Source organism: Nicotiana tomentosiformis, chromosome 1 (assembly GCF_000390325.3).
Source record: "Nicotiana tomentosiformis chromosome 1, ASM39032v3, whole genome shotgun sequence".
Classification (NCBI taxonomy): Eukaryota; Viridiplantae; Streptophyta; class Magnoliopsida; order Solanales; family Solanaceae; genus Nicotiana; species Nicotiana tomentosiformis.
Genome location: NC_090812.1, coordinates 93,742,228 through 93,764,437, shown reverse-complemented (window position 1 = coordinate 93,764,437; position 22,210 = coordinate 93,742,228). Strand labels below are relative to the sequence as shown.

Genomic DNA, 22,210 nt, shown 5'->3' with positions numbered 1-22,210 from the left:
CTCCGCCGATGCCATACGATATGGTGGAATAGAAATGGGCTGAGTGCCCGGAACCAAATCAATACCAAAGTCAATATCCCTGTCAGGCGGCATGCCCAGTAGGTCTGCAGAAAATACATCTGGAAAATCACGTATCACCGGAACAGAATAAATGACAGGAGTCTCTGCACTAACATACCTCACAAAAGCCAAATAAGATAGGCAATTGATGTTTGGCATATTTCGATATGTGTTGATGTTACTTTACCCATGTTTTAACCACTTCTTGATGTTATTTAATCTTTAAAACTCCCAACATGGTGTAATTATTGGTTTGATGACTAATTAAGTTATGTGTGACGATTTAAGGTGTTCGGAGTGCAAAATATGAAGAAAAGGTGGTTTAGCCAGAGGAAGAAGGGTTGGATGCGTCGCATCCAACCTAGGAAAACATCATCCTGCGTGCAACCTTAGCAGTGAAGTTGGGCCATAGCGTTCGCCATCGCGTGCGAAACTGGGAAGTAGAAGAGAAGGCTGGATGCGTCGCGTCTACCCTCACATGCAAAGTTAAGAAATGGAGTAGAAATAGGAGAACTTTGGCCCACGACTTTGGTACGCAATATATAAGCCAAAAACGCCTCTTTTAGGTCATCTAACATATTGGGAAGAGGAAAAAAGCCACGACAAAGCTGTGGAGGCCGGAATTCATCAAGTTCCATCTTTCTCCCACCAAACTTAGTAATTTTTATGTTTCTTTATATGATTTGTTGTTTGGCTACCATGTCTATGTGGAGCTAAACTTCACGTTCTAGGGTTGTGGTTCTTTCATGACTATTGTTATTCGGATATTGATTTTGACTTCTTGATTTATCATATTAGTTTATTTATTCAATCTTGCACTTAATTATTTAATTGCTTGATCACCAATTGAATATTATCTACGAATCTAGAATTGAACTCGAAAGTGGGAATTCTATATTGCATATAGGATTGAGTAGGGCAAGTTCTTGAACTCGGGCATCGGGGAACGGATTCGTAGTTAGGATAGACATATACCTAATTGCCTTGCTTGGTTGATTTACAGGAATTATAAATGCGTTCTTGTTGATTCTAACTCCATAGACATATAGGCGTTAGGTTAGCTTGAATAGGCGAGTAAGAACTCGACAGATTCTTATGAGCATTAACCCTGTCAACCAATAAGCTAGATAAATTAGTCGGTCAATTCAATTGAAGAATACAATAGGATTGTTAGATAGCCCATAACCCTAGATCGTTTTCATTACATTGATATCATTAAAATCTGCTCTTTCTCTGTTCAAAGTTTATTATTTATATTTTTCTTATTTAATTAGTTTAGAATAAAATATTTTTAGATTTAATTCTTGTTTAGATAATTGGGATAGTCTAATTTAGTTAATAGTTAATCATAAGTCCTCGTGGGTTCGACATCCGACTTTTAGTCACTTTATTACTTGACGACCGCGTATACTTGCGTGAGTGTGTTTGGTCGCAACAAGTTTTTGGCGCCGTTGCCGGGGACTTAGAAATTAACTATTTTTCTATAGTAGGCTTTTACTTTTATCTTTACAATTTTTTTTTCCTTCTCTTTTTGTAAATATTTTATTTTTGTAACTATTTGATTTTTCTCTTAGTGTGTTTCTAGTTCTTTCACCATGACATCTGGGGATGAAATATATGGAGGTAAGGTTATTGAGGAAGACTCTTGGTTGACAGAAGACTTATATGGCCCGTCATTTTGGGCTTGTCATGACCTGAACTCTTGGAAAACTGAATTTGAATATGGGAGTAAGGGTTGGTATTGGGACGAATATTCTCGATTAAGGGAATATGCGGAACGATATTGTCTTTTGACAACGTTGGTGAATGATTGGTCTAAGGAGAGAGATGATCTTGCACATAAAATTGATAATTTTGGCTTGGCTGTGCATAACCAGGATGCAGATTTGAATGAAAAGTTTGATGCGTGTAATGGCCAACAATTTAATGATGAGTTATGTGAAGCTGAAAAAAATCTTCTAGACCAAATTGAGGAGCTAAAACGAGAATACCAATCATTAGACCATGTTTTTCTTGAGGATGCCAATGTTGAGAAGAATGCTCTAGAGTCATATGAGGGAATAGATAACATTACTTTGGGAGACTTGAGTGTGTGTATACATGGGGATGTAAATAGTAGTACAATTCATGAGTTAAGGCGCATTAGACCTCATTCCAATATTTTTTCCATATTGTGTTTAGATAGTAAGATAGTAATCGAGCCATCTGAGCCAATGAGGGGGTCAAAGGGTGAGGATGAGAGTGCCTATATTCTTGAATTTGTCGTGCCAAAAAGCAAAAAATATATTCCTGGTCTAAAGGCTGAGAAGTGTAGAGTAAAAAATTTATTACTTGGCCTGGTTATCTTTGTAGCCCCACCACTGGAGCATAGCTGCAAACTGGATGCCATGTTAGGGGCTCAATTCATAAGTTCGAGGTGGAGGCAAAAAGTGATTCACATCGTGCCGCGACGTTAAATCAGGCGTTTGTTGGGAGGCAACCTAGTTTTACTGCTTTCTTTTATTTTTGTTTACTTTTTATTTTATTTTATTTTTATTATTTTGCAGTATTTATTTTTGTTTTGTAGGATTATGAGCATAGGAAGCAAAGCCATTAGAAGAGTGCAAAAGCGAGCTAGATGGTGAGGACTAAGTGTGGGGTGCCCACACAAAGGACGATGTCTGGGGAAAGTCTGAGTACCTCGTGAGCCGCTATTGCTTCGGCCTTTGGCCTACCAGGGAGTCTCGTTTACCCTCTTATTATTTATAATGTGCATTGAGGACATTGCAAAATTTTAAGTGTGGGGTGAGGAGATCGTTTGGATGAGTTTCTGTGCTATTTTAGCTTAGTTGTAGTACTCATTCTTAAGTGTAGTAGCTTTTGTGGAAAAAAAAAAAAGTAAAAAAGAAATTAAAAAAAAAAAAAACGAAAAAAGTAGAAAAATTGGACTTTTCCCGACGATTGATCTCCTAGACAGTTTTCTTGAGGGATTAAAGTCTAAACAAAAATCCAAAATATGTCTTTTAGCTTTCTTTAGGTAGTAATAATCCCCTGTGATTTTTCTTTGTGCCTCGGTTCTTTTCCATGGGATGTAGTTTGAACCGGGTAGTTTTTTTCTTTCCGAGTAGATTAGGAATTTAGGGAATAAAAGGAGCAAGAATGATGAACCTAGGCGCCCTTGACTTGTTTGATAGTAACATATTTATACTTTCGCATGTGTAGTATCTTCTGTATGATTTGAATTTATTGATGATGCCTTGTTAAATTGGATAGCATGTTTTGTGGCGCCTATGTCTCGTTTACATGACTTATGTTCACCTTGTGTTTAATACTTAATATCTCGTGGCTCCGTGAATACTTGCATTGCTTGAGAGTCGGAATGTGATCGTCCTTAGTGAGTCATGTGCCATGTGTGGTAAGGTTTTTGTATTGTCCATGTATTGTACTTGTGTCTAGAACTTGCCCGGTATGTGAGTTGAAGCGAAATTTTAGGTGATGCTCGGTTTGAAAAATGATTTTAGGCTTTCTTTGATCTTTTTGAGCTTATTGCTTATCACAAATAAAATCTATCCCTAGTTAACCCTTTTGAGCCTGTAGACCTTTTATTTGGTACCCACATTACAAGCCTATACCCTTTTTATTTTTAATTGACATTGTTTTGATCCTTTTACCTCTTAAAGCACTTTAATTGTTAGATGAGCGCTAAAAGAAGTAAGAAGGGACTAAGTGTGGGGTGACTTTTGAGTGGAACCAATGAAAGAAAGAAGGGTGCACTTATTTTGTAAAATAATACACCACTAGCGGAAATTGAAAGAAAAAAAAAAGAAGGAGAAAAATCTGGAAAAAAAGAAAGAAAAATATAAATGAATAAATTGTTATCTTGTTCTTGCTAGTGGGTATGAACTAAAGTAGTGCTTAAAGAAAAAGGGACTGTTTTGGGGGTGATATTGTTTGTGAAATTGAAGTGGGGTTGAAGAAAAAAAATGCTTAAAGTAATTTTGTGATGTATTAAAGTGCTTAGGAGGGTGAGTCACTATTCCTTAAATATATCCTACCCGTCCCTTAGCCCACATTACAACCATGAAAAAGTCCTAATTGATTTTAGATCGAGCGAGCTTACATTAGTAGAGATTTACATTAAGGGCAAGCCTATGGTACCAATTACATGCATGTGACTTCTTTTGTGAGAGTGAGCAATTTTCTTTGTGAGCATGAGATTCGAATGTGTGGATTGATTTTACTCTCTCTGCTTTTGTTGTGAGGGCACATGGTTTCACGAGGGATAGGTAACGTTATTAGACTTCTCTATGATGTTGGTTGTTCAAGCCATGAGTGCATTGTGACATTGAGTCGGTTTTTGAGGTTAGGATTGTTGTGAGCATGTTGTCTTTGTTCGAATATGTTTAAAGAAGGGCATAAGAAAAGGGAAGTGTGTTGATGCATAGTCTAGAGCCTAATTGTAGCAAATAACCATGGTCATAGATGTAGTGTGCTTTGAATGATAAGAGCTTAATTTTATTTTGTTTACTATAGTGATGGTTTGTTCGAGGACGAACAAAGGTTTAAGTGTGGGGTAGTGATGTTTGGCATATTTCGATATGTGTTGATGTTACTTTACCCATGTTTTAACCACTTCTTGATGTTATTTAATCTTTAAAACTCCCAACATGGTGTAATTATTGGTTTGATGACTAATTAAGTTATGTGTGACGATTTAAGGTGTTCGGAGTGCAAAATATGAAGAAAAGGTGGTTTAGCCAGAGGAAGAAGGGTTGGATGCGTCGCATCCAACCTAGGAAAACATCATCCTGCGTGCAACCTTAGCAGTGAAGTTGGGCCATAGCGTTCGCCATCGCGTGCGAAACTGGGAAGTAGAAGAGAAGGCTGGATGCGTCGCGTCTACCCTCACATGCAAAGTTAAGAAATGGAGGACGAGGCCCACGACTTTGGTACGCAATATATAAGCCAAAAATGCCTCTTTTAGGTCATCTAACATATTGGGAAGAGAAAAAAAGCCACGATAAAGCTGTGGAGGCCGGAATTCATCAAGTTCCATCTTTCTCCCACCAAACTTAGTAATTTTTATGTTTCTTTATATGATTTGTTGTTTGGCTACCATGTCTATGTGGAGCTAAACTTCACGTTCTAGGGTTGTGGTTCTTTCATGACTATTGTTATTCGGATATTGATTTTGACTTCTTGATTTATCATATTAGTTTATTTATTCAATCTTGCACTTAATTATTTAATTGCTTGATCACCAATTGAATATTATCTACGAATCTAGAATTGAACTCGAAAGTGGGAATTCTATATTGCATATAGGATTGAGTAGGGCAAGTTCTTGAACTCGGGCATCGGGGAACGGATTCGTAGTTAGGATAGACATATACCTAATTGCCTTGCTTGGTTGATTTACAGGAATTATAAATGCGTTCTTGTTGATTCTAACTCCATAGACATATAGGCGTTAGGTTAGCTTGAATAGGCGAGTAAGAACTCGACAGATTCTTATGAGCAATATTAACCCTGTCAACCAATAAGCTAGATAAATTAGTCGGTCAATTCAATTGAAGAATACAATAGGATTATTAGATAGCCCATAACCCTAGATCGTTTTCATTACATTGATATCATTAAAATCTGCTCTTTCTCTGTTCAAAGTTTATTATTTATATTTTTCTTATTTAATTAGTTTAGAATAAAATATTTTTAGATTTAATTCTTGTTTAGATAATTGGGATAGTCTAATTTAGTTAATAGTTAATCATAAGTCCTCGTGGGTTCGACATTCGACTTTTAGTCACTTTATTACTTGACGACCGCGTATACTTGCGTGAGTGTGTTTGGTCGCAACAGCAATCCTTCTCAACCATGCGTTGAGCCTTCAAATATGAAATCACCCTACTTGGTACATAATCTATAGAACCGCTCCACTCAACCCTCGGAATTCCCGGCATAGCCAACGTCACCGTCTTAGCGTGATAATCTAGAACAACATGACATAGAGATAACCAATCCATACCCAATATCACATCAAAGTCAACCATACTGTGCAATAATAGATCTACTCGGGTCTCCAGACCCCCAATAGTCACCACACATGACCGATATATGCGGTCCACAATAATAGTATCGCCTACAAGAGTAGATACATGTACAGATAAAACTAAGGACTCACGGGGCATATCCAAAAAATGGGCGAAATACGAGGAAACATATGAATATGTGGAACCAGGGTAAAATAATACTGAGGTATCTCTGTGGAAAACTGAGACAATACCTGTAATCATAGCATCTGAAGCAATAGCATCTGGTCTGGCAGGGAGAGCATAGAAACGGGCCTGACCACCCCCTAATCTGCCTCCCCCTCTAGGGCGACCCCTAGCTGATTGACTTCCACCCCGAGGTGACTGGGCGGATGGTGAGGTAGCTGGGGCTGTAGTCGGAGGCTGACTCCTCTGCTGAGATAGACCTCCATGACGACGAGGACACTACCTCCACATATGCCCAAGCTCCCCACACTCAGAACAACTCCCTGGTGCTGGCGATAGAAACTGAAGGGAACCCCTAGCACCGGGATGACTGGTAGAAGAACCTGGCATGGAAGAGCCCTGAACAGGTGGAGCACGGGACGAACTCTGAATTAGAAGGGCACTAAGTGATGAGTGGCCCTAATGAGAACTGTGAGAACAATGGCCAGATGATGCACCCCGATGAAATGGCCGAGCTGACTGAGCCTGTCTGAAATGACGACCTCTACCGTGCTGGAACTGACCCCCAAAAGGAGCACCGCTGAATCCACCCTGACCACGAGGCCTCTTGGCCTCCCGCTCAACCCTCAACTGATCTCAATCTGCCGATCAATGTCGACAACCTCATCAAAGGTAGCACCCGAAACTCGCTCCCTGGTCATGAGCAACTGTAGCTGATAAGTGAGGCCATCAATAAACCTCATGATCCTCTCTCTGTCCGTGGGAACCAACCAGATAGCATGATGGGCCAACTCGGAGAACCGCATCTCATACTGCATCACAGACATATCACCCTGGCGTAGCCGCTCAAACTATCTACGCAGCTCCTCTCTGCGGGATCGAGGCACGAACTTCTCCAAAAAAACCACGAAGAATTGCTGCCAAGTAAGGGGTGCTGCGCCAACAGGCCTATGCCTCTCGTAAGTCTCCCACCATCTGAGTGCAGCCCCAAAAAACTAAAAGGTAGTAAACGAGACCCCACAAGTCTCCAAAATACCAGCAGTACGGAGTATCCTCTGATACCTGTCCAAAAAGTCCTGAGTGTCCTCTCTCTCTGTGCCATTGAAATGTGGTGGCTGAAGTCTACCAACCTCTCCAACCTACGCTGATCATCCTCAGGCATAGCAGGAAACACATAATCCTGAGCAACAACAACTGGATGGGCTGGTGGTGCCTCTGGTGTCTGAAGTCCCTGAATAACCTACTCGGGTGTGCGAGCGACGGGAGTCTGAGTGCCTCCCCTGGCCTGAGAAGTGGTTGCGACAGTCGAAATAGAGACCGCCTGAGCAAGGCCAGTACACATTGTCAGAATCTGAGCTAGGGCCTCCTGAAGGCCTGGAATCACAATAGGCACAGGTAGTGCTTGAACTGGTGCATCAACTACTGGAACTTGGTCCTGATCTGGGACAACCGGTGGATCTGTAGGTACTGCCCCAACTACTATATGGGCTGCACCTCTGCCCCTACCACAGCCTCTACCACGGCCTCGGCCTCTCGCGGCCCTGGCTGGTGGTACTGGTAGTTGGCCCTCCTGACCGGTAGCACAAGTCCTCACCATCTGTGAGAGAATGAAACAACAGATGTTTAGTTACTAGAATCAACAGATTCGCACGACAAGAATTCAAGAATGTGGAGTTTCCTAAAGGTTCTGCAGCTTCCTGAAGATAAGTACAGACGTCTCCGTACCGATCCGCAAGACTTTACTAAACCTGCTCATGACTCGTGAGACCTATGTAACCTAAGCTTTTATACCAATCTGTCACGACCCAAAACTAACCCATATCGTGATGGCCCCTATCGTGGAACTAGGCAAGCCGACTCATTTCCAAAATAAAATAATATTTTTATTTCAAAGATAATTTCAAGGTTATTTAACATAAAACCTCCATTTAAAGAGTTCAAATCAAAGAAATATAGAAGTGCGGAAAAGAAAAGCCCGACATCGGGGTGCCACTAGTCATGAGCATCTACTATAATCTGTCTAACAATATCAAGGCTAACTCAGCCTGGAAAATAGCTAAATACTACTAGAGGAAGATAAAAGGGAGAAGAGCAGGGGCTGCGATCGCCAAACAGCTACCTTGCTATCTCCAAGAAAATCTGCAACCAGAACACTCAATAACCGCTACCGTGTCCAGCTACACCTGAATCTGCACACAAGGTGCAGGGAGTAACGTGAGTACGCCAACTCAGTAAGTAACAACAATAAATAAAGACTGAGCAGTAGTGACGAGCAATAAAACATATAACGTTCATATCAGGAAATCTCAGTAAAATACCACATGCTTTTAAAAATTAGGATTTGAATCAAACATCTCGTTTAAACCCAGTTCCAGTAAAGATCATTTAAAGACATCTTTCCAATAGTTTTTCAAACAAAGGCTCAATGCAAAGTTGAGCAAAATGATGAAATCATAAACAGCCCCTCGGGTAAAACATCACTCATATACATCCCCTCGGGCAAACCTCACAGTCACTCGTGCCACTCGGGGATACCTCACAATCACTCTTGCCACTCGGGCATACCTCACAATCACTCTTGCCACTCGGGCATACCTCACAATCACTCTTGCCTCCCAGTCACTCAGCACTCGGCACTCGTCACTCGGCACTCGCACTCAGTAGGTACATGCGCTCACTGGGGGTGTGTACAGACTCCGGAGGGGCTCCTTCAGCCCAAGCGCTATAATCTGCATGGAAAACTCACGTGCGATAATAATAAAGTATGCTGCAGGCGGGCAGCCCCGATCCACACTCATCCTCACAAATCAGGCCCTCGGCCTCACTCAGTCATAAAGTATGCTGCAGGCGGGCAGCCCCGATCCACACTCATCCTCACAAATCAGGCCCTCGGGCATTTCAGTAAAACAGGGCATTCGGCCCAAAACATTTATATGCATCAAAATAGAGTCATAAAACTGAGTTATGCGGTAAACAAATATAAACATGACTGAGTATAGATTTTCAAAACAGTGAGAGGATGGTAAGAAACAGCCCCTAAGGGTCCAAACAGCATTGGCGCAAGGCCCAAACATGGCATTCGGCCCAATTTACAGAAATTCTTTCTAAAACATATAAGTATCAAATGGTTTCAACAAAGTATGCAACTTTACAGTTTCTACGGGACGGACCAAGTCACAAATCCCCAACAGTGCACGCCCACATGCCCATCACCTAGCATGTGTGTCACTTCAAAATAATAGAATGATATGAAATTCGGGGTTTCATATCCTTAAGACTAGATTTACAATCGTTACTTACCTCAAACCGGTCAAATCTCTACCCCGCAATGCTCTTGCCTCTGGACTCTGCCTCCAAATGCTCCAAATCTATTCACAATTAGTATAATACCATCAATATACGCTAATTGAATGAATTCCACAAGAAAAGCTTTAAAATTAGACCAAAACCCGAAATTGGCTCAAAAATTGCCTGTGGGGCCCACGTCTCGTAACCCGACAAAAATTGCAAAATCCAAAATCCCATTCAACCACGAGTCTACCCATACCAATTTTACCAAAATCCGACCTCAACTCGACCCTCAAATCTACAAATCTTATTTCCAAATTTTCTAAGTTCCAATCTCTGATTTATACCTCAAAATCATGTAATCTAATCGGATTATTCGATGATAATTCAATATTATGGAGTAGAAATAATCACAAGGGACTTATCTCAAGTTTTTCTTGAAAATATATCAAAAATCACCTCTTCCCAAGCTCCAATTTGTCAAAAATGGCAAATGGGACGAAGTCCCTATTTTTATAATTTTGCCCAGACATCCTCGGTTCTGCCTCGATCTTGGCTCTCGATCTTGGCCTTCGATCGAGGTCCTCGATCCTGGTCCTCGGTCCGGCCCCTCACTCCTGGTTCTTGATCCTGGGCTCGATCATGGCTTCGATCGTGGCCCTCGACCCTGAGCTCGATCATGCCTTCGATCGTGGCCCTCGACTCTGGGCTCGATCATGGCTTCGATCGTGCCCCTCGACCCTGAGCTCGATCTGGGATTCGATCGTGGCCCTCGACCCTGAGCTCGATCTGGGCTTCGATCGTGGCCCTCAACCCTGAGCTCGATCTGGGCTTCGATTTCTGGGCAGAAGCAATTTCCAACAGAAGGAAATCGCAGCAACTGTTCTAGTTCAATTTTTGATCCGTTAACCTTCCGAAACTCACCCGAGGCACTCGAGACCTCAACAAAATATACCAACAAGTCCTAAAACATCATACGAACTTATTCGAATCCTCAAATCACCTCAAACAACGCTAAAACCATGAATTACACCCCAATTCAAGCCTAATGAACTTTGAAATTTCTAATTTCTACAAACAACTTCGGAACCTATCAAATCACGTCCGATTAACCTCAAATTTTGCACACAAGTCCTAAATGACATAATAGAGATATTCCAATTTTAGGAATCGGATTCCGACCCCGATATCAAAAAGTCAACCCCCCCGGTCAAACTTCTCAAAAATAAAACTTTTGGCATTTCAAGCCTAATTCCTCTACGGACTTCCAAATAATATTCCGGACACGCTCCTAAGTCCAAAATCACCATACGGAGCTATTGGAATTATCAAAATTTAAATCTGAGGTCGTTTATATATAGGTCCATATTCGATCCACTTTTCTAACTTAAAATTTTTAATTATGAGACTAAGTGTCTCATTTCACTCTGAGTTCCTTCCGGACTCGAACCAACTAACTCGATATAACATAATATAGCTGAATAACACAAAAAGAAGTAGGAATAGGGAAAACAGGGTTATAACTCTCGAAATGATCGGCCGGGTCGTTATAGGAGGCCAAGGCCAATTTTTGAATTTACTTCATATACAAAAGAAGGAATTACAAGTGTATGAGATATGCCCTCTAACAAGAAATATACATGTCTATATATACAATGAATGTCCATTGCACAGTTGCTGGCAGTGGACCTGTCCAGCTGTGTAGTACTGCTTTATGCTGGCATCATATGATCTTCATGATTGTGTTGGCAGCCCATGTGCCAATGGTCTTGCCCAGCTATTGTGCCCCAGTTCTTGCTGGCAGATAGTTGCCTCCATGATTGCCCAGACATGCTGTGGTCCTACCCAGCTATGCAGCACATGCCTTTGCTGGCAGATAGTTGCCTCCATGAATGTCCTGGCTGGCTGGGGTCCTATCCAGTTGTGCAGCATGTGTTCTTACTGGCAGAGTGTGGCCTCCATGAGGGCCCGGACAGCCTGTGGGATTGTTGCCTCCATGTGCAAAGACCTTTTAGTCTTTGGCAGCCAAGTTTGGCTCGACTTGCAGCCCTTTAGGCATGAAATTCGGTCAAAAACTATGCTCGGCGGTACACTCTCCACCACTTGAAATGGCGACGACCGTGGCGCCACAAAGTTTCAAGTAATTATGAACTTGATCTTTGAACGGCCATAGCGCCTCATATTTTTCCCATGATGCCTTCTCGGGTGGTTGTCCCTTCCACTGGAAAAGAAATTGGGTGCTTGAATTGCCCCGACCTACACCTTGTACCACTCGATGGTTGATAATGGCCTCAACTTCCTTATCGACGGCCGAAGGGGTTATGAAAACTTTTGGTCGGCTGGATTTGCCCCCGCTCCACATCACCCTTGTCTCCAAAGGGTACCTTTGACTGACTGAAATGCCCCGACTCAAGCAACTCTTCCGGTTGCTTCGTTGAATCCTCCAACTCTAGAGGTGCCATTTACGAACCCATGGCAGATGGCTTTTCCCCCGGTATGAAGTCCTTCTCCTTAATGACTCGTTGTTCCCGCGGAGGCAAGGCTTCGTCAACCTTGTCCTCCTTAGTCCCTGTCCTGACTGCCAAAACTGTGGCTTCTTCTTCCTTGAAGCCTTTCACGATTTGCATCGCGGACAACTAACTAACAACTTGTGGCACCCGAACTGTCGGTACCACACATGGACCCTTCGGGTCATAAGTGTAGATCTGCTTCAGATATGGGTAGATGGAGGCCTTCACTTCATCCCAATATTCCAGCCCTAGTACCAGATCAAACACATCCAGGGGAGCGATAAAGAAACTCACATTTCCCCGCCAAGCTCCTAAGTTGAGTTGCACATAGCGGGCAACTCCTTTCATGTTGGTGGTATTGGCGTTTACGGTCTTCATTACGGAACTGCTAGGACCAAATGCAAGGCCAAGTGACTTAGCCTTTGCTTCGGACACAAAGTTATGTGTCGCACCGATATCCACCATGATACAGATAGACTATCCGTTCAATCTTGCATCCACAAACAGGGATTCTATCTCCCTCGATCGGGGCTCTTTGCCAATCACATCGTTGCCTAACGAGTGAACTAGTTTGGCAATGCCATGCTTCCCTTGGGCAGCAAGCTTTTATGCTACTACCGCGCCCAATATCATGTTGCCAAGATGAGCTGCTTCCCCGGCTTGTTTAGCAGCTTGGACTCTCTCCTCTATTAGCCTCCGCTCGGCCGCAATTAAGGCACCAAGTTTCTTTAAAGAAGGATAATCCTTGTAACCATGACTAGGGTCCTTGCAGATGTAACAACCATTGCGGGGACCAAATTCCTTCTTCCTTTGGTTATACCGGTCGCGCCAATGAGATGCCTTGTTGCCTTCTTCGTTGGAATTACAGTGAGGGGCAGCAACTTGCTTGCCCTTGTCCCAATATCTATGGTCTACACCCGGTTTGAAGTTGGTGTCCCTTGCCTTTGTGGCTTCTGACCTATAATCATTTAAGGACTCAGCCACCGCGATAGCTTCATCGACGTCTTGGACTTGACACCGCTGCAATTCCTATTTGGCCCAATTTTGAAGGCCATCTATGAAAGTGAATAGCAAGTCATCGCTTTCCATGTTCGAAATCTGCAGGATGAGTTTAGTGAATTCCTTCACGTACTCACTAATGGAAGTTGTTTGCCTAGGCTCTCTCAACTTCCTACGTGCCTCATTGACAACGTTTTGGGGGTAGAACTCTCGCTTCAGTTTGAACTTGAATTATTCCCAACTTTTGATGGAGCAGGTTCCCTTCTCTATGTCGGATTTCTTCCTCCTCCACCATAGCATAGCGGTGTCGGCTAGATATATTGTTGCTGCCCAGATCTTGGCAGCCTCATCAATGATGCTGAGGTGCTCAAAGTAGTCTTCCATCTTCCAGATGAAGTTCTCTACATCTTGAGCATTTCGCTCACCCCTAAACACCTTCGGTTTTGGGCCCTCGATTTTGGTTTCACGCACTGTTACATGTCCAGTGCCACCAGCTAACCTTGCTTCCTGCAGTTGTTGCTTTAGGGATTCAACTTCCCCGTGCAACGATGATACAACCTCGGCCAGTTTAAGCTCAAGGTTGGTCAGTCCATCCCTGTGCTCCTTGAACACTTTATCTAACGTCTCTTTGACGTCTCCTAGCTCATCTAGGACAGTAGACTCAAGTGAGCAGAAGTTGTGTTCAACAACTTCAATACGCCGGTTTAATACAGCTAAACCAGCCTCGGTGAGATCCATTCTCACGTCTAAAAGATTTGAGGCAGAAGCCTCACAATCTTCACCACGACTAACTTGTTGTAGGGGTAGCTCAAAAGCTGGCACCTCACTTGTTACGACTATGGCGGGATCTCGTGCTTTGCTCGTCCCTCTCTTCTTTGGTTTCGGTCTCCTTGTTGGTGATTCGTCTCTCCCACGAATGTTGTCTAAGGTAACATTATCTCCATCAGTTGCCATGGTAATAACCTTTTGCTCTAATACCACTTGTCACATGACCGTTTTCTAAGGGCTCCGTGCGGACAGCAAGATAGCCTGACTGCTTCTGTCCTACCCAAGAAATAAATACAATGTCGTGCTTGAACCAAGGCAATCACACAAACTCAAAGGTTGGAAAGCTAATGAAAGGAAATACACACAAGGATTGGGAGGCCAAGACCAATTTTCGGATTTACTTCATATACAAAAGAAGGAAATACAAGTATATGAGATCTGCCCTCTAACAAGACATATACATGTCTATATGTATAATGAATATCTACTGCACAGTTGCTGACAGTGGACCCGTCCAGCTATGTAGCACTGCTTTATGCTGGCATCATTTGATCTCTATGATTGTGTTGGCAGCCCATGTGCCAATGGTCTTGTCCAGCTGCTGTGCCCCAGTTCTTGCTGGCAGATAGTTGCCTCCATGATTGCCCAGGCAGACTGTGGTCCTACCCAGCTGTGCAGCACATGACTTTGCTGATAGATAGTTGTCTCCATGATTGTCCTGGCTGGCTGGGGTCCTACCCAGCTGTGAAGTATGTGTTCTTTCTGGGAGAGTGTGGCTTCCATGAGGGCCCGGATAGCCCGTGGGATTGTTGCCTCCAAAGACCTTCTGGTCTTTGGCAGCCAAGTTTGGCTCGACTTGCCGCCATTTAAACGTGAAATTCGGTCGGAAAATATGCTGGGCGGTACACTATGGTGCATGAAAATCTCATACTCCTGTCTAATCGTCACTTAGGATACCTTTGAATAATGACTAGAATAATCGTGGACTTCTCTTAACTGGAATAAAGGAGAAAGATGATTAATTTCCGGTGACAAGATCGATAACATCGAGGTTGGCACGACATCATAAATCCTAGGCACTTTGAAATGTCCTTATTAATTATAGCAACCATAGTACGAAATAGTCATACCACTCCAATTTAAAAATATGGTGGCAGAAAAAATAAAGTGTCATCGAGTACTGGGAGACCACCATTACAGAATCTAATCTGAAAAAAAATACAACCCCATTACAGCTAAAGTTCTGTTCCATCTTACAGGTACCTCTCTTATTTTAAAATTACTATAGCAAAAAGAAAGTAGGAGAATCCTTCTTCCTTATTCCTATTACAATATTACCATTTCACATTCCCAAATGTATCATTGAACTTCTGTATATCCTGTTGACAAATTTATATTTTTGCTCTCTTTTATAAGCTAGTCTTACCACCAGATATGGAGGAGCTCCGCCCGAGTTTCCGGTGCTCCGGCGACCGAAGACTAGAGATCGTAAGCGGAAAAGGGTTCAGCAGCAACCAGGTAAGCGTTACGCATATTAAATTTCGAACTCATAATTTTTAAGAACCTTAAAGTTGAACTATTAAGTTTAAATTTTAGATTCGCCTCAGCAGGGAAGTCGGGCTCGCTCACCGGATCTACCAGTAGTAACGAGCAAGGGAACTTGGCCGAGCCAGGTGGCAGCAGCAACTTCATCGTCAGCTAAGCCCTGGGGATTCAATGATCCAGAGATGAAGAGACGAAAGAGAATAGCAAAGTACAAAGTGTATACTATTGAAGGAAAGTTCAAGACTTCCATTAGGAATGGACTGAGGTGGTTCAAGAATAAATGCTCTGAAATCATCCATGGCTATTAATTAGCTATTGTTACTGTATAAGGTGCTTTTCTTTTTCTCAATATGATCTGTTGTGAGTTCTGAAGTTGTAAGAAATTTACAAAGAAAGGTGGGAAACATAGAGGTGACAGGTCTAATTAATTTCATAGTACTTAGAATGTTTTGCTTCATTTTTCAAATTGAAATTCTAATTTGTTTGCCTGTCATTTATCAACATTTATTGTTCTGACGTTTCATGCCTCTTTTGCATATCAAACCCATGGAATTCAAATTGCCAGTGAATTCAAATTTCAAGTTTTGACAGAAATTGTGTGTTCAACTCTGTCAAAATTTGAAATTGATTTATCCTTTTTCCAGATATGGGTAACTTTATTAGGTTAACTTCATTACTTGATTGGTAAATGCAGTGATTTTCTCAATTTAAAAAAAAAAAATGGACGGACATTTGCCATTAATCTCAGTAGTCTTTTTTTTTCCCTCACAAACAAACCGAATTGAAGATCATTACACCCAACACTGGGCTAAATTTGCTGTATATTTGCAATATGTTTCTCATTTGATCTGAACCTGGCAATGAATAAGATTTTGATTCGCCACCTTTTTCTTAGTAATTGGTTGGGAATTCAAGTTGACCAAACTGGCCATGGATTGGGTGGATCAAAGGCAACTCTGATTTTAGCATTAAATTTGTTTGCCAGGTTATAAGCGAAACAGAAGAAGTTGCATTTCCTAGATTTCTCTTACATCTAAGTCAGCAGATGGGGACATTATCACTGGACATATGTTTGTAAATCAATCAACATAGTTTGACTCATAACTTATTGCTCTTCATTAATGGACTGCAAAACAAAGTCGGACTCGAATCGCATGATACATTAAGGCCCAGTTTGGGACCTGAATTTCCTAAAGCAAAAAAAACGTAATTCCATGGAATTTCTTTTCTTGTGCCTGGATATATGAGAAAATATATATGAAGGAAAAGAAATGGAGAAAGTTCAGAGGTAAACGTGATCAAGTGTTGAGGAATTTGGAAGAAATTTACCTCAAAGTACTAATCACTCTCTTCTACTTTTTTCTTCAGTTAACCTATATGAACTCAAAGCTTAGAAAGTTATACATTTATTTTCGTTCTAAACTCTTCTTAATTTTCGTTTCGTTCTATTCACCCATTTGGTACTTAGGATTGGACAATTATAGAGTTGAGCCTTTACGATTCGTTACCCAATGGTATGTAAAGAATAGAAAGACGTTAACCTTTTTTAACTTTCTATTTTTATATTACGAACTTAACATGTCATAAAATCGGCCTTGGACATTTGTATCAACTTATCTCTAGTTTATCTTTATTTGGTTGCTATATCGGAGTAGTTTAAAGGGAAAAAGCCTCGTAAAATTAGAGAGAGAATGATGTCGAAATACGTATGTAATAAAATAGGAGTACAACTTTTATATCTTAACAAAAAAATGCTCTTGCATTCAGATACATATTCCTTCATTACAATGTAATCCATTGCATTTTCCGTAGGCACATTTAGAACAAACATAATGAAAGAATTCAATATACTTATTTAATTTTCCTTCTTTTTCTTTCACTATTTTCTTTGTTCCAAACGAAGTGTAAGTTATAAAGGTAGAGAAAAACCTGCTCCCTTTGGAGCTAATCAGTAAAAACCTAAGAGACATCAGAGCAAAAGGCAGAGACATTTCTACACTATTTCTGAGATATAATGCCTTTGCAAAAATTAATTAAATAATTAATACTACAAAATGAATGAAATGAAATTAGACGTTTACGTGCATGCCTTGTATGTGTTTGATGAGTTGCCATCATTGTTGACGCCTCATTTGTTCGTAAAATTGAGCTATGAAATTCTCTGCTTTTGCATCAATCATCTCGTCTGCTCCAATTGCATCAAATACCTGGTCCGGATCTTCCTCTTCATCGTCGCTGCTTTCACCGTAGAGTTCTTGGAGATTATTTGCTGAAGCATACTGACTCATGGTTCCCGCGGAGGAAGTGGAAGGTGATGGAGATGACACATTTTCACAGCATTCTACCGTCGGCGACGGAGATTTCACCGGCGGCGGCTGGTGGGTGGTTGGCGGTGATTGATTGTCTTGGAGATGTAAAGGCCTCATTGAGCCCACCAGCTTCTTCCAATTATCTCCTTTTGAATCCACAGTAGGCACCGCTTCCTTTAGTATTCAGAATTTAAAATCAACCGGATGTTAGAATATGATACGTAAAATATGCGTTTTGGTGACAGAACTAGAATGACACAGAGGCGGAATTTGAAGTTTTTATGTTTTGAATTTGCCAAATTCATAGCTCATCTTAGTTACAAGGTTCGCAGTTAAATATTTATACATATATAATGAATTTTCTAGTACAAATACAATATTTAAACAAAAGTGATTAGGTATACGACCGAACCTGCACCTAATAGATTAGTTCCGCCTCTGAATTGACATATATACATATGCTTAATATATTTTCGGCCGATTTTTATGTAAAAGCTAAGAATTAGTTCATCTTCCTCCTATAAAGAAAGCGATTTGTCGACCAAACCAGAATGAAATATTGGTGTTAAAAAGGTACAGTATTAAAAGAGTTTGCAATGTCGATAATCAAAATTATGTAGTCAGATGATTATGATGCATAAAATGTACGTGCACATATAAATGTTGGATTTCTGTAGGCGTACCTGAGAAATTTTCTGATGCTTTAGATCAATAGATCGACGGCGCAGCTTGAGCGATGCAGCTCTGAGGAAGCTGAAAGCACCTTGCTTTTTCTTCTCCTTGGTATTGATTGTTTTCTCTCCGTTATTACCATTGACACTTAATTGTGGTTGTTTGTCAATGTTATCATTAAGTGGAGATTTATTGTTGTTGGTGGTGGTGATTGTGGTGTTGATTACCTCTTCCTCCGTCATTCTTTTGAGGAGATGTTCCACGAAATAAATTGGCTACGCTCTGTCCAACGACGTTAATGTGATTTAATTTGCCCTCCCTGCAATGCAGGGCGAGTTGTTAAGAGAGACGTTGCGAACAAATGAAGCTTCTTTTGCTGTATATATATACAAGAGAAGCGATAAAAAAGGGATCCTAGAATTTCTGTGTTTGGTGTTGTTTCTTTGTTGGACAGTTACGGTTTAACTATATAAGCACCTCAGGATATTTGTGCGGTTCACAACGTAGTTTGGAATTGAAGTTGAAACATATATAAAAGTACGAGAATGCCCATTCTCATGCACATTTGTTATGATAATAACCAAGTTGTAAAAGAAAAGAAGATCTAAATTTATCAGTAATAAACAGATTTTAGCAGGTCGAATGCATTTTCTGAATTGGCGCAGGTTTCTCTTCGATTTCCACCGCTCAAAGTAGAGAGTCAAACCTTCTAGTTATTTGCTTCAATTCATACATTATGATCTCTTCATATTGTAAAAATAAATTTAGTGTAGTTACAAGCTACATAAAAGAGCTATAAATTACAACTTTTTATGGTTAAAAATATTCAACCATACATGACAAAGTTGTAGTCGAAGAAAAAATTGTTTCACTCTGTAAATTGTTACAGTGTCATCCAAAGTAGCACTAGAACATACTGACGAGGCTATTTTGGTCAGTTTGGTATTTTCTATTTGCCTATTACAGGGTTATTTCAGAAAACATATATAGTAACTATTTTCCTGATTCGTTCGTCTTCAGCTGCGGTATCCGTCGGTCTGCAGATCTGGGAAAAAGAAACAGAAATAACGTGTAAAATAACAATAAAGAATCAAGCATAATGTGTTGGAATTTTATAATGTGTTAGAGTTCCAATATAATATACTGAAAGTTTATACGCAAGAGCTTCATAATCCAGCATATTATACTGAAATTTTCAGTGTTTCAATCAAATAGTGACTATTTTTTAATAACTTTACAAACGCGAAATATTTTCTATTATCAGCCCAAAAATTAGCTAGCTCATGCTATTTTCATACAGTTTCTTAGTTCCATTTTCCTCTTGGGCTTTGCCTTGTGAATATAGATAGGATTGAATAGTGAACTTGGACCTGTAAACCAAATGTAATGCATCTTTATACGGGTGATTTGCTCAAATAGGACACTTCAAGTGCACATTTGATATTTTGATCCCACTAGTCTCATGAATAAAATTTTAAATTTAACAAGTATTTTTTCTTATTTACTTCATGAATAATACTTTTAACTTTTAACCTTAGATCTATGGTTGGGTCAAGGGAGAGGTACATTGCTTGGCTATTCACATTAATATGAGGAATCAGTGAGGATAATATTAGTAAGACATCTGGCACCAACACAGACAGAGTTGTCATGTGGTGGCACTGCATACTTAATAGTTTTTTAATAGGTTTGGTTTCTTCATAGTTTCATAATTAGTGATAGTTAGTTGAAGATGAAGGTGGGAGCCACTGAGAATGAGAACAGTACACGGAAGGCTTTGAGCAGGGCTACTTCTCTCTCTTACCGAGTGTACGAATGATTATACGGCGAAGGTCCAAATATAGTTCTATATTTTCGAAAATAATCTAAAAATACCACTCGTTATACTATTAGGTTATTTATACCCCTGCGGTTATATTTTGGGTTCAAATATACCCCTCATTTAAACGAAGGGACACGTGTCATCGTCCTGTTGGCCAATTCTAAATATCTCCTAATTAATTAAAAATATTCATTACCCATTCCCGAAAAGTAATTTTCTAAAACAATTATTTTTGTAAAAACGGGGAAAAAAAACTGCATATTTTTACTAAAAACTAAAAAAACGAATTTTTTTTTCCAGTTTTTACAAAAAATCTGCTTTAAAAAAAACTGAAAACTATTTTCTAAAATATTTTTTTTGTAAAAACTAGAAACAAAACTGAAAAATAATTTTCTAAAGCAATTAAAAATAGAAAAATATTTTTTTTGTAAAAACTAGAAACAAAACTAAAATAATTTTCTAAAGCAATTAAACTAAAAACTGAAAAAAAAAGAAAATATTTGTTTTTTCAGTTTTTATAAAAATATTGCTTTAGAAAATTGCTTTTCAATTTTTGTTTTTTAGTTTTTACAAAAAGAATTGCTTTATAAATTATTTTCCAGTTTTTTCAAAGCAATATTTTTCTAAAAACTGGAAAAAAATATTTTCGATTTTTTAAGTTTTTAGTAAAAAATATTTCCAATTTTAATTGCTTTAGAAAATTGTTTTCAGTTTTTTTTTTAATTTTTACAAAAACATTATTTTAAAAAATATTTTTCAGTTTTTTTAAAGCAGTTTTTTTTGTAAAAACTAGAAAAAAAAATATTTTAATTTTTTTCAGTTTTTAGTAAAAATATTTCAGTTTTTTTCAGTTTTTACAAAAAAAATATTACTTTAAAAAATTACTTTTCGGGTATGGGTAATGGGTATTTTTAATTAATTAGGAGATATTTAGAATTGGCCAACAGGATGATGACACGTGTCCCTCAGTTTAAATGAGGGGTATATTTGAACCCAAAGTATGGCTACATGGGTATAGATAACCCAATAGTATAACGAGGGGTATTCTTAGACCATTTTCAAAAGTACATGGGTATATTTGGACCTTTGCCGATGATTATATATGTCCTGTAATATTTTAATTTACTTGGTCAATCCCTTAATAATATCCTTTTCGTCTGCTTTTATTTGTCTACAATACTAAAAATATATTGTTACTTTTACTTGTCTATTTTAATATATCAAGAGAAAGACAAATTTCTGCCTAATTTACCCGCGACATTAACTTATTATTCCTCGAGACTTTTTAAAATGCTGTCATTATTATAGATATTAAGACAAAATATGTACTTTATTTATTCATTTTAGATAAGTTTAAAAGATTATCTATTGAGTTAACTTTTATACATTAATTTTTATACACTGATTAATTCATTTTTACAATATCAAATTACTTAAAAAGATAATTGTCGATAAGTGTTGATGATTAGTGGAATAAGTTACCTAGAAATAAAATAATTACAGTCAAACCTCTCTAGTCTCTGGTCACAAGTGAGAACAACAGTGGATGATCATATCGTTGTTTCATCTAGTCTTTAGTTTTACCATACAAATTCTCTAATAACAAAACCCAATATTTCTTCGTTTAAAGAATCATTATATCTTCAAATGTGTAATATGACCATTAATTTGGCTTATTTTTAAATGGGAGCTAAATTTTCATGACATTTTTCATGACATAATATCCACTATAATATAATTTGTGGACCAAGTTTTCATGACATTTGCCATGACATAATATCCATTATAACACAGTTTGTGGACCAAGTTTTCATGACGTTTACCATGACATAATATCCACTATTAGGCCAAAAATTTATTGCTATAAATAGAGGAGCTTCTCCTCATTTGAGAACACACCAATTAAAGAATTTTTCACTCTTGTCTTTCTTTCTCCTCCTTTATTATAGAGTATTTTGTAAGAGAGTGAGTGTTGGGAAACACTTGTGTGAACTCTTTCTTTAGAGTGATCTTGTGAGGTTATTCTCTTGAGGTATTTGGAAA

At 39.4% G+C, this 22,210-nt stretch overlaps 1 protein-coding gene and 1 long non-coding RNA gene across 2 annotated transcripts; one reads left to right on the top strand and one right to left on the bottom strand.

Moving 5' to 3' along the window:
* Positions 1-15,089: 15,089 nt before the first annotated feature.
* Positions 15,090-15,865, top strand: LOC104099273 (uncharacterized). The gene is made up of 2 exons (XR_011411786.1): positions 15,090-15,337; positions 15,430-15,865. It is a non-coding gene; the product is annotated as an uncharacterized lncRNA (long non-coding RNA).
* A 1,210-nt stretch (positions 15,866-17,075) lies between these two features.
* LOC104099272 (uncharacterized) lies at positions 17,076-18,715 on the bottom strand. Its single transcript, XM_009606206.4, has 2 exons — positions 18,357-18,715; positions 17,076-17,847 (listed from the first exon to the last, which is right to left on the bottom strand). The coding sequence occupies exons 1-2, from the start codon at positions 18,585-18,587 to the stop codon at positions 17,479-17,481; spliced, it is 600 nt and encodes a 199-aa protein (XP_009604501.1). The 5' UTR covers positions 18,588-18,715; the 3' UTR covers positions 17,076-17,478.
* Positions 18,716-22,210: the final 3,495 nt, after the last annotated feature.